At 38.4% G+C, this 16,431-nt stretch overlaps 1 protein-coding gene across 10 annotated transcripts in view; it reads right to left on the bottom strand.

The window, feature by feature from the left end:
* Nucleotides 1-16,431, bottom strand: part of KDM6A (lysine demethylase 6A) — a 151,770-nt gene that overhangs the window by 64,639 nt on the left and 70,700 nt on the right. For all 10 annotated transcript variants that reach the window (XM_051770869.1, XM_051770870.1, XM_051770874.1 and 7 more), the window contains exons 5-6: nt 11,899-11,957; nt 3,608-3,728 (exon numbers count right to left, since the gene is read on the bottom strand). In XM_051770869.1, coding sequence (XP_051626829.1) covers nt 3,608-3,728; nt 11,899-11,957 — 180 coding nt within the window. The remainder of the gene's footprint in view (nt 1-3,607; nt 3,729-11,898; nt 11,958-16,431) is intronic.

Below are 16,431 nucleotides of genomic sequence, written 5' to 3'. Positions count from 1 at the left end.
TGCTCGTGTTCAGCATTCCTACTGACCACCTATTAAAAAAAACCCCACAAAGCAAACAAATTCCAACAAAAAACCCCAAACAAGCCTCCACCAAAAATCTCCAACCTGTCCCAGAACCAAACCCGCTCCCCTGCACCACTCCCTCAGTGTTATCATTCCAATAAATACGAAAAAACTAAGATTTCTTTTTTCCCTTGAGTATGAATTCTACGTTCTCCTCTCAGGTATCACGGTGCCACCACAGCTACCACCACTAAACATAATATTCCTGGTGCCATTTGTAGGAAATGGTGAACAGGAAGGGGCACCAGGACAGGTAGCAAACCGTGAAAAGGCTGGGACTGTGAGGTAAATCTTAACAGCATGTTGTTGACACAGTAATCAATAAAAAAAAAAAAAAATCCACCCCCCAACTCATTGCCAGCTGATTTTGGAATTAATTGTACTTTTCTGATGAATGGGGCAAATTCAGCTTTCATGTATCACCTCTGAAGGTAACGCTGCCCCAACTGTCAGGTTACACAAGGACTGTTTTCTTTTCAACCAGAAGGGACACCAGTTTTTTTTCCTTAATGTAAGCCCAAAGGCCAAGTAATTTTCAACAGCACTGGTGTTCTTGCCAGAGTTTATGGCAATGGGATAATGGAGCAGTCAAGGGTTCTCACAGTAGTTTGCAAGTCTTAACTGCAGCAATGTTAAAAACATGCAAAAGCAGTAATTGATTTTGAAAAAACACTGGGAGTTGATTTTATGCTTGTTAAACAGCACTCTAGCAATTATCTTGATCATCAACATCTTAAAATAGTAAAAATTAATTTTGTGCTTAAATTGCTTACATAAAATACAGATGATTTATGTTAATGCTCTAAAATTGAGAAAAACACGGAATATATGACCTTCAGACTGCCATCTTCTCCCTTTGCCTGAAGACTCTTACTGACAATGACTCTTACTGACAATGACTCATTTGTTGGCAATGGTTTATTCTTAGCAATTACAGACTTAACATGAATGTTTAAATACCATCAAAAACATTATGATATTTCAAAGTACATTAATGCAACGTTGGTACAATCTGTGATATCCAGAGCAATCACAAGCGAAAACCAGATGAAAAGTTACTTCCACTTTCTGCCTCAGTGTAAATGGGGAGCTCAAAGTGGGCAAAGAGCCCCAGGAAAGGGTCTGTGCTCAAGGCCAGTTGCTGCCAGGCTGGACCCTAAACCCCATAACTGTCCTCTAAAATCCTGGATCCTTTTAAAAAGATCCATAAAACAAAAAAAGGCACAACAAGACAAATGTGTCTTTTCATTGCTTTGGGTTACTTATCTTTCTTTTGTGAAAAGATGAGATACTCAGTCTCAGAGAACGAGACAGACATAGTGTGAAAACATCCTTTCACACTCTTTCATCATGTCCCTTCCTCATTTTGTTCTCCCCAAGCTTGTGCATAACCACTGCACCAGCACTTTGCTTCATTCTCTTCACTAAGGAAGCATTTTCTGACTTGCCTCTCACATTCTTGTCACTCAGAGCTCTGGCTCAAGGTGTTTTTTATAAATCTCAGTCAGACTGGCTTTTAAAGAAGCTACTGCCCCACTTGCTCTACTCGTAGTCTACTCCTCAACTGACACATTCTGATGTATTACAATCTGTTTTCAAAGCAGATCAGTCTCCAGGCTCTACCTTAAATCCACAGCTGAGCTGAACTGAAAACACCTGAATCTGTTCAGGACCCAGTGGATTGCTCCACTTGGTCTTTTCTTTCTTGTTCCTCCCCGTTATTCTCTTCTAAGGATTGCAATCTCCACGGCAAAGGAAGCAAACCAGAAAGGAAGGTCTGCCCATCCCTCTGCCCCAGGGTAAGCTGTTTTGGTTGCTGCCATTTGTTTTTGTGATTCAACCACACGCCACATAAAAGCAATAGCATCATGATGATTTTGCACTAAAAAAGATTATTTTTTTCTGTTTTCAAAATATTACTTCACTGTTTTTCCCATTTGTAGCTGGTGCTTTGAGAATTTGAAGTTTAGTATGCTCAAAATCCTTGTAATAAGGGACTGATTTATTTTGCAAAGTTGTGAACGTCAAACACAGTAAATTATTTAGATTGAATTATCATAGAATCTATTTAAATACTTGATTCACTGATAGAATTGCAAATTTTATGGCACAGCAGGAAAAGGTTATCTATTCCTTGATCAATTTCTATCAAAAATTAAAATGCAGAAGTTTCTTCTACTACTTGATTAAAACATGACTGCCTTCCTGAAAATTTAATCTCGTTTTGTCCCAACTTCTTTAAAAATAAAACCAAAAAGTACTTCAGCATTTCTTTTATTCCCTATCTATCATGACACACTAAATCTATCCCAAAGTTTAAGGCAGCAGAACCACCCAATCTCTCACATAATTCCTTTCTCAACACAGTGATCTACCTCTACCTCCCCGTGCTCTCTTTCACCATTCACTGCACATAATCTTTCCTACTCCTGGGCAGAATCATCCTCTCCAATCACAATTTCCAACTCTACCCATCTCTGCAGGTGAAATCTTGGACTCTGGATGAAAAAGGAAGCCTGATGAGAGAAATAGTTCCCACTATCACAAATACTGGAAGGAAAAACTGAGAATAGTCCTCTACTCTTTCAAATCATGGACAATGTGATTCTGACAGCCTTGCAAATATAACTTCCAGAAAAACAAGAAAGGGTGTCACAAGATTCTTGACAACAAAAAATTTAATGCTTTCAGTAGGTATTGGGAAAGATTAATATGCAGCAATATGTTTATAAATTACACTTAATTACAAAATTCTCAGCCTTGCAGGTTTATTTTCCCAGCATATGCAGCTCTGTTAAAAGAAACTTAATTTCTCTAAGACACACACAGCTAAATTAAGAGCCCAGGAAGGAAAAAAAATGGGCAAATTTGTTAAATGGAGGGAGATAAAGTGACAGATTACAATCAGAGACCAAAATAGAATGTCAGCAGTAAAAAGTCTGAAGGAGCACAGAAGAAACAAAGTGCTGTATTACCACAAATAATATCCAACTAATTAGCCAGAAAACGTTGCCTTAGAAGCTGACTCTCAAACCAGGAAACAAAAGAATGATTAAGTGCTAGAAAATAAAAAATGATATAAAAATATGAAAACATTATTTTGCATAAAAATTTTCTATTTTCCTAATTTTAAGAGCTTCCAGTTGACAATAGGGCAGACAGGGGAAAAAAATAGAAACAAAAAATTAAAAAAAAATCAAGTAATCCAAGCTGTGAATTCTTTCACTTTTTCCTTCCACTTCCTGTACATCCTCAGTCTCCCCATGCAGTTCACTTAATCTAACGAGAGCTCCACACTGAGTTTTTGATCTTCTGGAGTATCAGTGCTCATATGTAATATTGCTGGACTCTTCTGAGTATATGTAGCACCTCACACACCTCAAATCCAATCCTTATTCTGCTTAGAGACACTTCACACTAAAGCACTTCTCTTTCTATAGCAGGTGGTGTTTAACTGCTCTATCCTTATGCGTTCCTTGCAGTTTTAAGATGCAACACAACTTTTAAGAAATGTTAATTCAGTTTGGAGGGACTCAAAACCTACCTTTAAACTAGACTCATAGTCTGTGTTCACTTTGAACATAAGCCCAAGTCGCAAATGAATTTCCTTGGCTCGACAAAAGCTGGGATCAACATAAAGCGCCTCCTGAAATGCTTTAATTGCCCTGAAAGAAAAATACAGAATAAAAAATTATTTTTTTACTCAAGTATTACTTTATAATCAGTGTTATTTGTAGGACTAACAGAAGGGGGATCAGAAAGCACTGCTGCAGAAGAACATATCAAAATAATGGTTTACAAGTAACGTTTTTGGTGCATGGCTTTTGATTCTTCAAAGATTGGGTAATTCTGTACTCCAGATATCCTGGTGTATTTGAAAGTCTAATTTTTTCTATTAGTTTAGAGAAAGTAATTTGCTGCATGAAATACAGTATCACATCTGATATTTCAGAAAGGATGACTCACCAATTAGTGCAACTTTAGAACAATAAACACAATACAGAGATCGTTCATGTCACTGCCAACAGCCAGGCTGCTTTTGCTTCCAATAGTGCAGCAGCAGCAGGAGAAGAGAAGGCCTAGGAGAAATCAGGCACATCTCCTCTCACTGCACCAACCTGCTCCTTTTTCCTCTTTCTCCTCCCTTCCCTAGCACCAGTGCCATGCAGGGACTCAGCTAACACCTACTGCTCCATTACTTCCGAGTCACTCAATTACTTCCAGGAAAACATAGATACAAAAGCCTGCCACTTCCTCCCCCCTGTAACTTGCTTTCACATTCCCATGATAGGTGAAAATGCCTCTGATTCTACTTCAAATCCTCTCCCACATGCCCCTGTTAATGATGGCGCTGCACCAGACAAAACAAAAATGCCATCTAGCAACTCTATCTTGGAGCAGAAACGACATGACCTTAAACAGGACTGTGTTGTCTCTCAGGACAACTGCATAAAACTGGGACAGCTGAAATGCAACTAAAAGTTAATAGAATTAAAGTCACAGAGGAATTGAGAAAGAAGCTAAGACTCATTGTTGCCTGAAATCCAATGACAGATTGAAAGAAAATACCTTCACATACACCACTGCTCACACAACAATTCTGAAATGAGAACCAGTCCCAGTTTAAGGTAGGTTTGAGCCCCCAGGCCGGGGAGCACAGTCCCATCTGCTGTCCCAGGGAAACTCAGAGATCGAGGCCAAGTAAGCAGCTGACAGGACAGTTTTTGGGGAGAGCTGTTCCCACAGGGACATGGGACAGGAATTGCCCACAGTGCCTAAAATCACACACTGCTTAGGAACACTGACTTAATCCCTCTCTCCAAGTATTATTTATGAGGAAAAAAAGGTAAGCAGCTGCAATGGGAAGTTCAATTAATGTTTTTTAATACTTTTTTATTTACAAAACACATAAATGATCATTTTTTAATCCATTAGCAAAAATGCTTCTGCTCTAAAATTCTTACAGGCTTTCTTCTCATTGACGGCAAACCAAAGGTACAGAACTTCCTCTAGACAATGCAACAACTGTTCCTACCTAAAGCATTATTTCACTTCTTTAAATAGAAGTTAAGAGCAGATGAGCTTAAAAAAGTATTACATTTCTATTGTGGAACTGAAGCTTCCTTTACTACAACCCTTCAGAGAGACTTTGCTTACCCAGTACCCTACTTTTCTGCCTACACAAGGAAAATGAGCAAGTGAAGAGCTAAAGGGACAAACCTGTACCAGGCTCAGCAGTCTCTCACATCTCATCTAAACCTCCCTGGAATCATATGGGTGGTGGTGAATCACACACCTCAGAATGTACACTGATTTCAAAACAAACAAGGATCCATGTCTCAGTACATTCATCATCATCATCATCACCTACAAGAACACTGCTCAAACTGGAAGGCCAAAGACTGATCACTAAATACCAGCACAGATTTTAAGCCAGGTTTTAGTTCTGCCAAAGGAAAGATTCTGTGATGATATATTTGCATTTCTTGTCTTAACTCTAATCTGGTACTCGGTATGTTAGCCACTGGTATTTAAAATCCATTTTTTTTATCTTCTTCAAAGACAGTATCCTAAGTTCTAAAAAAAGAAAACCACTGTCTTATCAAAGTCACAACAAAATTCAGGAATAAAGACGTTGCAGTTCTGTAACAGAGACTGTGATCACGCTCATAGACACTTTGGGAACTTTGCATTCTTCCTTTTAGCTATCTTCCTTGGTCAGAAAAATAGTATTTCTGTATTTCTCCTATGTCATGTCTCAGTTGCAAAAACCACAGAAAGGTGGACTTCTAAAAAAGCTTAAGATAATCTGTAAGAGGCAAAAATATTCCTGTAGTCTCTTGCTTACAGAACAGGAAATATTATTCATTGCCACAGTTGAGCAATAGAGTTAAACAAAGCCACAAAAATAATAAAAGATTTTCAAGGACAGTTTTGAAATTTAGTTTGAATGTATGTTTCATTCAAAAAAACCCCAAGAATGTTGCCTACCCGAGTCTTACAGAGGAGCACAGCACTTAAAAACCAGTAAATTGTAATCAGTGGACAACATAAAAAGGATGTGTCATATGCAGCAGAGAACCTGCTGGTTCACACCCCTCCAAGGTCTGTGTAAGGTTTATCTCTGTGCAGACTAAACTAACTAAAAATCAAGTTTTAGCCTCTACTAAACTCTAGTGTTAGTTCCATCTTGATTTTACAATTTGTAGTTTTTCCAGGATGAAAAGCATGAATAATAACAAACGGAAATTACTTCCACTACTTCTGTAAAAAGGGGCATCCTCAAAATTTCACCAATGAAGTGATCTGAAAGGGCATTTTCAATAATTTTTACCAGTGGTAGGGGCTCATGTCTAATTTGGTAACTATAGCCTCATTTCAAATAGTCAGTAGAATTTTTTAATGGGATAAAATACTCAACCTGTGAAAAGACATTTACTCATTAACTCTTACAGACAGACAAGCAATTTTACATCATAGCTGAATTAATATTGATGTAATTTCACCTACAGGAAACACTTAAAATAGCAACATGCTCACGAATACAGGACACATCAAGAACATCAGCTACAGTAAAAACCTCTGTTTTATTCTGGGATTGCCTGTTTTCCACTGCCATGCCCAGAGCTCCAGACTTGGTCCCTCACCACATCAACAGCAGAACATCTGCAGCATCACTGACACCCATTTCAGTTTAGAGTGGTCAGTAACACCCAACACAGACACACTGGGGCTTGGTACAGGTTGGCACAAGAAGGACATGGAAAGCAGGAGCAAGTGTTGTGGTAGTAAAGGGAAGCAGGAGAGAACATGGCCCAGTGTTGGAAGCTTCAGTCCTTCCCAGCCCATCTGTTTGATGGGTTGAGTGGGGCCTTCCAGATACAGCTGGAGTCACTTGAGTCTTGTACAGATCTTTGTTTTCTCGGAAACATCACTAATCCCATTTCTGTTCTCTGTCCAAGCTTACATCCAGAAAGACACAGGTCTAGAGGATCCAAGGCATCCAAGTTACCCAGATGTTTTCCCTCAAAGCTCTTTCATGGTTTTAACAAAACCAGAGGAGCAGATACAACCAAACAGCTGCGTGATCTGTCACATACAAAGCAGAACTTGGCTTCAGAGTCCTCCTTCAGGGATGATGGCACAGAGCCTTCCTCAAGTAGGTTGAGTGTCTCCACCACTAAGTAACTGCCCTTCATGCAGAGACAGAACTTTTAATTTTACTCCTTCAGCAGACTAAACAAACACGAGTCCATAGGAGAAATTACTGAACTAAGGGCTGGGTGCCCTCATACTGCAGAAATAAATGAGAGTCGTCTAAATTCAGCAAGAGACGACTCTCCTTTTGTTCCCTGATGACACTGCCAACTGCGTGGTAAGAAACGAGAACTGATTAAAATCAAATAAGGATTTTTCTCCAAGAATGAGAGCATTTCTACCAACAGGCAGGAAAGGCTATCTAGCACTCAGCAAAATGGGAAAACAGGACTGGAAAACAGGCACTACGAGGGATGAAAAGCACCTCTGGACCTTCATTTTACACAGCACCGCTACAGCAGTTTGGGAAAAATAAAAATGACATGAATCTTCATCTCTAAATCAAGACTTCCAGAATCAATACTGCAGCTATCTTCCCACCCACTAATCTATACAACAATGCTTACCATTATGAAAGTGAAGAAACCAGATGAATAATAATTAATAGATGATTATATTAAACATTTAGTGAACTCTCATAAGACTTTTATTGGATGCCTATGCTTGAATAGACTGTGAATAAAATCAGCTTTGTACTAAGCAAAAGAATGTAATAAAAGAGCAACAATTTAACTATTCAAAAGTTAACACTTTTGTACATTTCAAACAAAACCCATGAAAATCAGAATGAGCCTACAAAATAAAAGAACCTAACATTATTCTAATATGCCTCTTGATGCAGCTGGAGTGAAACTTTCTTTTTCTTATTCTTATCGTCTTTCAATTTTCTGACCACCTATTCTAAGCCTCATGTCATTTAATGAAAGTGATGTGAGCTATGATTGAGTAATTCCTGTTTGAAACTCATAATCATAGTTTGAACATACACAAAATGTACACACACAGCACTACTCAGGCACTGCAGTTTATGAAATACTTTTACAGTCTTTAGCTACAACTCCTCTGTCCACAGGGCTGCAACAGTTGAATGGTGAAATATTTTGAGCAGCAAAGTCTTAGAACAGCAGCTGAGAGTAGGCTTTTTTTCCTATCATTAGCAGAGTTTTCATCAATCCAATAAGTGGTTTGCTGTACAATCACAGAAAGACAACAAAAAGAAAGTTAACTTGATGTCAAGATCCAATTTTGAATCTGAGTTGGAGAGTCAGAAGCAGACTTGGTGGTCCCAGATATCGTGATATCCAGATATGAACGATGATGACAGTGCTTCTGCTTTGGCAGGGATCACTGCAGATGGGTCAAGAAGTTCCACTCAGAGATGACCAATTTTCCTCAGGCAGTCTCCATCTTCAGCCATGATGGAGGTGAAAAAAAGGGTCTGGATCATCTCTTGCATCTTTAGCTTTTTTCAAGGTCAGTGCTGAAGGAGTGAGTTTTACACAATACTCAATTTTTACAGCTGATAAGGAAACCCTGGACTGAGGTGAGGAGCCTCAGGGCAATGAGCCTAAAATGGGGCAAGTAATGGTGACTGATCTCAGCTTCCTGCAAGGTGTTTCTAAGGAATCCTGTGTCTTTCTCACACACATTGTCCAGCAATTTGCAAGGTGACAGTCACTGAAAACACTGCAGGCTGGCCTTGGAGCACCACAGTTGGCACACTGGGATCCAGAGGCTGTTAAATCCATTCCAGGACACAACAGCAGAGCCTGGACTCCATCCTTCCATCTTGATGGAAGCCAGTGTAAACCAGCAGATGACAGACCAGTCAGACTCAGAATCCTCACTGAAGTAAAGAAAAAATTTGGCATCCAAGCCACTACACTTGGATGCAGGTATTGCACAGGAATGAAGGGTAGCCTTGGACTAACTACTGAAATTCTTTTATGTTCAATCAAAAAGACAATTACAGAGGACATGAAATTATTCCAGTGATGTGAATATCTCAGCTAACCCTATTCTACTTGTTGTCTAACAATAGTGAAAATCAGACAACCACTTTACTTACTGCTTGATGGTAAATGGTGCAAAAGAAGGGAGTATCAAAATTTGAGATCCCTATGACCTATTTTACTATACTCAATTCAATTTATGGAGCTATTCCCTTATAGCAAATCTTACTGTTATAATTGCATGGAATAGCTTTCTGTTGCAATGTTTGTATATATGCTGAGAACATTCAGTACTTGTACAGTCAAACAAAATGACCAACATAAAATGCTGTATCAGCTAGGATTTGTACTTAAGATAATGCTGTAAAGCTGCATTAGGATATAAATGAGTGTACAATATTGAATTACAGTGAATTGCATATGCATCTTGGATCCAATCCAACACTTCATTTTATGAAAGCTGGAAAACTTAAGAAATAATGTCAAAAAATATGAACAAGAATTCTAAAGTTGACCTTATTCCCACTTGCTATTTTGTTATCCCTGTTTACATGAGACATGAAAAAACCTCAAGCACTTCCTCACACCTTCCTTTTAGGAGGACTATGTACTTGCTTCTCATTAAAATCTCTGAATATCTAAAGTGGTGTCAATAAAAAAAAAATGGATGAAGCATAATAGCTTAAACCACCTTAAACAGCCTAGAGGTCTCCTCTACCTGCCTGAAATATAAAGATCCGTGTCCTATGAGCATAAATAGATGGAAAAAATGCAACAGGAAATAAGGCAGTTTGACCAGCATTTCACTTTGAAGGAAGGAAGGATTCTCCTTGCAAAAACTGCAAGAGACTTCTGAGGAGGATTAAGGTCTATCAAGAACATCCCCTGTAAATGACTTGCTCTCATCTCCACGTTTATTGTGATTTTGTCACACCTAAACACCCACAACCACACATCCCACTCTGCTCGCCCCAAAGAAAACACAGAAAAAGGGGGAGGAAAAGCACTTGAAGGGGTTAAAAATCAATATTGCACATAAAGGTGTAAGATTTTACCTACATTAGATTTTCTTCCTCTAAAAATTCTACCAAATACTTTAATGATACACAATTTTCTTAGTATCACACCATATGTAACTTTGTTGTACGAATGAAATGGCAAATATGATTATTCTACACAACCTTAACATAAGCTTTATGTGCAGTTATGCCAGTTAAGGCACCAGCTTATACTCATGTTCTCAACAACCTCACTTAAAGGCGTGGAAGAAAAATCTAAATTAATTCAAAACTCTAATTTATTAATACTTAGGCCTCACAACCACCTGACTTTGCTGCTCCATCCGCTGTAAGGTGCTAAATAGCACAATCTGCTAATGGCAAAAGCCTGTGTTGAACAGGTGGTTATATGAAAGATTAACTACTCTAAATCTAAGTGCTTTGTGTTATTTAATTTTATCTACCACTTTCACAGTGCAAGTTGTAACAAGATCCACCTTGTAAGACCTTGTGCACGGAATACTTCTGAATGCTAAATGCTGAAGACAACACTGCATAAGAAACAGAACAATCTGGAACTTGGTGAAATTCAGCCAAGGCTGATCCCAATCTTAAACAGTGGATTCTCAGGTTTTCTGAAAACTTTTCTGTTCTTCTCTTGTAAATTAGAATGCAATAGAATTGCACGTCACATACAATACACGGCATTCATTTCACCGCTATCAACAAAGAAAGCAGTAAATTGCAAGATTAAAAAAAAAAACAATCCATGTTTCAAGCTCGTGACTTAACCAACCTATTTTAATTTGAGAAATAAAAGTTTATGTGCATTTTCCTGAGGAAAAGACAAATCTTTTGTCTTACAGGTACATAAAAACAATTTACTGAGGGGTGGAGGAAGAAATCCCACCTCTGCTCCATCCCATCAGTCGGTGGTCACTGAGTGTTTCTGTAACTGCAGCCATGCTCAGCTCAGTAAGACAATGAACCTTTCTAGTAATCAATCAAGTAGTAAAGTCACACTTACTGTACTAACAGTTTCCACACTGAGTGTAACAAAGCACTGATATCAACACTACACCCTTCTGACATTTTTGCAGTGACACTGACTTCAATCCCTGCAGGAATAAACCCCAGTGAAAGTCTGAGGACCTTTCAGTAGAACTTCAGTGACCGAGTCCATTCTGCTCGCTGTTCACCACTCTCATCACAGACAAGGCAGAACCAAAAGCCCAGCTGGAAACCAACCCTCCCTCCACGCCCAGCAGCCCTGCTCAGTCCCCAAATCCATGACAGAAATTACAACTCTTTAACTCTCTGTTTTTACATCAGTTTTAAACACTTTGACTCAAGTCTGGGTGTGCTGCTTCTCACATCCAAAACTCTCCCCTGATGTAAAAATTGCTGACTACCAAGTGAAATGAAAACAATCCCATTTTCCCACCTCTTTTCCAAGATGAAAGTTTTTTGTAAACAGGCTTTCCAACATGCACAGGCTACAGACTGTTGATAACAACAATTCACAAAAGCCTGCTGAGTCATTCTGCTCCATCCCCTTTGCTGAAGCCTGTTACAGGGAGCTAAACTTCTCCTGTCAGTGCTTTCCCTTTTCAAGCAACTGCTGTGGCTGCCCCAAGTCAGGTATGTGACCCAGGACAGTTCCACCTGCAAACACTGTATCTCTAATAAAACCAAAAATAAACTATGGCACACTCACACTGAACTGAAGGGGAAATACTCACACACCCATGAAACACCACAAAAACTATCAATTTATTCCAACTTACCATTGAAAGGCATTGTAATGGAAGTAGACCAAACCAAGGCCATATAAAAAGGCAGCATTCTGTAAAGGAAAGAAACAGTGTTTAAAACCCAGATTAGACAACCATATGCTCTAAGATTCAGTTTCCAGTATTTTATTCATCCTTTGACATTCTATTTCCATTATAAGATACGTGTATTTAAAATTCACCTTGAACAGGAAGAACCAAAAAGAAGGAATGAAAAGATGAGCAGACATTAAAAAGAAGAAGTGATTCTCCATGATGACAAAAAAGGGGATATTTTTGGAGGAAAAGCAATAATAATATTCAAGCACTTTTACACCAGAGAAACCAATGTGCTCTGTCCTACTTGTCCAAAAGCAGGGAAGGAAATGATGAAGTGGAAATCTTTGGCAATTTAATATAATAATAATAATAATAAAAAATTTATTACCAAACACCATTTCATAGTCATAATAATTTATACTTACATAGAAGTAAACAAAGCTACACACTATAATTTGTGTCTAATGTAGAACATTAATTAAATGCATCTGAAAATATGCTTAAGGAAATGTCACTTTTCTGAATACCAAAAAATACAGACCATTAGTTTCAAACCTATGACAATCATATTTCTTCATCATTAATCAAATTTCTATTTCCTATCTCCCTATTCTGCTGAAGGGAAAAACCAAACCAAAACAACAAAAAACATTCCCCTTCTGGAAACCCATTTTCCCTCCATTTTCTTTTCACAGAAACTGTGATTTACTTCTGAAGTGAAATTACTAATGACTTTTAATGAATGTTTAACTATCCAGTTCTATAAATAATTAATACATATTTCCTAAATTCTGAAAAATAAACAAACTGCTTTTTCTTTCACAAAGTTAGGCCACAGCACAGTAGTTTTCTATTTAGCAGAGTTAATCCATTATTTACAGGAGACAACATTGCACATGCTGCCTGTGACACATTTTTAGGCTTTTCTTATACACAATTCTGATTCTGAAAGAGCAGGTATATTTCTCAAAGCTCTGACACATGGATAAGAGCTGGAGTTTCCATTGTTGAAGACTGTACTTCAAGATAATCCCTCTTCCACTTGCACACACTTCTTAAACAGATCCCATTTATAAGCAATTCCACACAAGGAATCCTAGTTTTGCCTTAAAACCAATCCAGATATGAGAGTTATAACCAAATTTCTCCTATAACATAACTGGTAACCAGAAGACAACTCAAAGAGCAGCATTCATCAGAAACAGGACCTAATATGACAATTTCATTATCACTCATTTGCGTCTTCTAAATGCAAATTAAAACCAGGGGAAATGCCAAAGATCCTTTCACGAGTACAGCTGGATCATGGCTCCAGCAATGGACAGCTTCCAAGAAAATGCTGTGGTAGGACCAGATACTACAGCAATCAGAGCACTAGGACAAGTGAAGGGGGAAGTGCATAAACAATAGAGGATGACACTTTAACACTACCATAAAACCACATTCCTGTTTCATTCAACAAAAACACAACATGGACATCATAAAGATAAAAGATCTTCCATGTTTTTTCCACTCTCCAAGTGTGCTCTGGGAACAAGAGACGAGGTGGAAGGCAAGCTCAAAAGCTGAGTGTATGTAATACCTTGATTTAAAAGTCATTTTAAATGAGGAAGTAAAATAGATTTTCACATGTGCCACATGGAAGCCTACAAAACACAGCACACACCAGGAACCTTCACTGTGCTTGGGTCAGGCTCATCTGTAGAACAGAACTTAAAATTATCCAGTATCCCTTCTGATATCCCCCAATCTCAGTCCAGCCTAGATCATCATAAAGATTGAGAATAACAGTGATCACAAAAATCCTTCTTTGCCACACTGTAAAATTCAAACAAAAACATGCCAGACCACTAAAACCTCTTCAACCTGCAAAGAATTTAATTTCCTCTTATGGAATCCATCACATTTTACAGTCCAAGCAAGTTACAGATTCAGGATCGTCTCCCTGATGATATTTTGATCCTAAGGGTTAATAGGAACCAACTTTCAAGGCACAAGAGAACCAAAATGCAGGCGATTTGTCAAAATGTAATTTATGTATCAAGTTCACATAAAGCTTTCAGATGGACCTCACACCACTAAAATACAAATAAACCATCACTGTCCTTCATTCTGTGACTGACTTTCCCACTCTTCTCTCACTCTCCTTTAGCCTTAAAAACCTTTTAGGACTGATCTCAAAAACATGTTAAGCTGCCACTGTCTTCTCAGTGAAAAACAGGGCAAGATTTAAGAGATCACCTCAAATGCAGAGCTGCAAATTCTGAAATGTCAGTATGGCTCATGAATTTATCTGTTCTGACACACATGTAACCATGTGTAACACCATTAGTACTGCTTGTTCATAATATTAAGACCAATCTAATAAACTAAGGTTAAAAAATATATTTTAAACTGAGTTTGAACTTGGAACACGACTTTCGCAAGGACTGGAAGACACCCCAGTGTTCCAGTGCACGGCACTTTCCCCACAAATAACTGAAGGGGAAATACACACAAAGTTCATTACTTCTGCAGAATACCAAGTTCAACGTGCAGTCAAGTTCCTATTGGTAACAGCCAATATGAAAAGCTACAACAGCCTAATGCAGATCAGGACCAAGCAGGATCATTACACAAGATTTTCATCTACAAAATGTCATTTTTCTTAAAATCATAAGATTCTGTGGCTCTGTTTACCACAACACAGCCTGTCTTAAGAAATCTGTTTTCGGTTGCCTCTGCTAGTTTTATTTGACAAGTTTCTCACAAAGAATATCCATTCCATGTGTTCCAGTAAGGATTACTCTTGTAATTTTGACCCTGTTACAAACAGCTGGTGAGGTAGAATTTAAGCCAAATTTTTTCCCTCCAAACATTTTTTTAGTGAGAAGTAGAGAACAAAATTATCTTATTACAATCCTTTGCTTGAATTTCTTGACAACCCACACAATTTCTGAAGACCTCATGCTAGCAAAACTCATTCTTTGGCTACTAACTTCTAGTTTAATTTTTATGTTATCAGATCTTTGTTTTCACTAAAATCTAGAATAAAAAAAAGATACAAACCAAAACAGACCGTGCTTTTCAAACCTGAAGTTGAATGTTTGGATTTTTTCATTCTACGGCCATGCAACTAAAAGCAGAGAAATCAGAAATGCTATTTCCAAGCTGACATCATTTACATTTTCTATGAACTATCAAAAAATGTTAACATGTTTCATGCCAACCACTAGATGGCTCAAATACCTCTTTCCATTTTCCACACTTATGCAATTTAAGAAAATTGTCAAGCTTTTATTGTGCATTCTGCTACTTACACGCACTATTTAAGGCTGAACAACAGTTCAATTCTATTTTATAAAACAGTGTGGCATATACATTTTTGTCAACAGGTAACTCAGAAGGCAAAAATACATCTCTATGTACCTTTTTAGGCAACTGATCTGAATAAGCATATTTGAGACTTTTAGTCTTGTCTGTTTTGAGCAATCAAGCAAAAAGAAAAAACAACCAATGAGGAAGACTCCACCCATCTCACAGGCCTTCTATCAAACAACTGGTTTATAGTCTCTTTGAAGCAGCAGATGGAAACAGATCCCCAACATTCCATGAGTTCTGTTCTCCAGGCATTTCAGGCCAAGTCCACACAAAGCCTTTTTCTCCATCTTTAAGGGTGCAGGCAGCACATCCAGCAGAAAGACACAGCCCAGCCCATCACAGTGACACTTTAATAAACACAGGGCCAGAAAAATGCACCTGTCCCATCTAACAAGTGGCCACACTCACATTCAGATTACAGACACCCATCTTGGACTGACTCTACAAATGTATGGCTGCCACATCTGGGCCCAGATGTTCTCCACCAGTAACACACTTATCTCTCACAGTCAGTTGTTACTGACTCCAAATTCTTGTTTTATAAACACAAGACTTAACCAGGAAGTTATGCTTGCAAATGAAAATCTCTCCAGCAGGCACTCCTAGAGAGTATGAAAAGATGTTAAAGACCCAGAGCAGTCTCAGGGCAGCATCCAGCCAGGGCCTTGCCATTTAAAAAGGAAAAGGAACAGTTTTTGCCATAGTTCCATGGTACTGCTGATTCAGAAACATTCCCAAACACTGCCTCTCGTTTGTGCTGACACGAGCATTTTTAGAGTACTACAGCCAACTGAATGACAGAACTGATCTGAGTTATTAATAACCAGATAAAACAGATTATTTAACTGGATCATTCTCCCAGGCAAGTTCACTGGTAGCCCCCCATAAACAACAGCATTAGCACAAGTAAAAGACTGGAACATAAGTAAAAGCTCTCTAAGCCTACACTGCTACAACCAAAATGCAAATCAAACCTACAGTGACTTTTCAAACACTACTGAAGCCTCCTAAGCTACATATCAATGTTTGACTTGAGAGAAAACAGCACCTATGGCTCAGCACAAGATGGATAAAAACATGGAATGCCATCACAGCCTCCTGTCAGCCCCCTTCATGTAGGTCCTTAAC

The sequence above is a fragment of the Manacus candei genome, unplaced genomic scaffold, assembly GCF_025592945.1.
Source record: "Manacus candei isolate 608988 ecotype Guabito, Panama unplaced genomic scaffold, ASM2559294v1 h1tg000126l, whole genome shotgun sequence".
In the NCBI taxonomy this organism is placed as follows: Eukaryota; Metazoa; Chordata; class Aves; order Passeriformes; family Pipridae; genus Manacus; species Manacus candei.
This window is presented reverse-complemented; position numbering and strand designations above follow the sequence as displayed.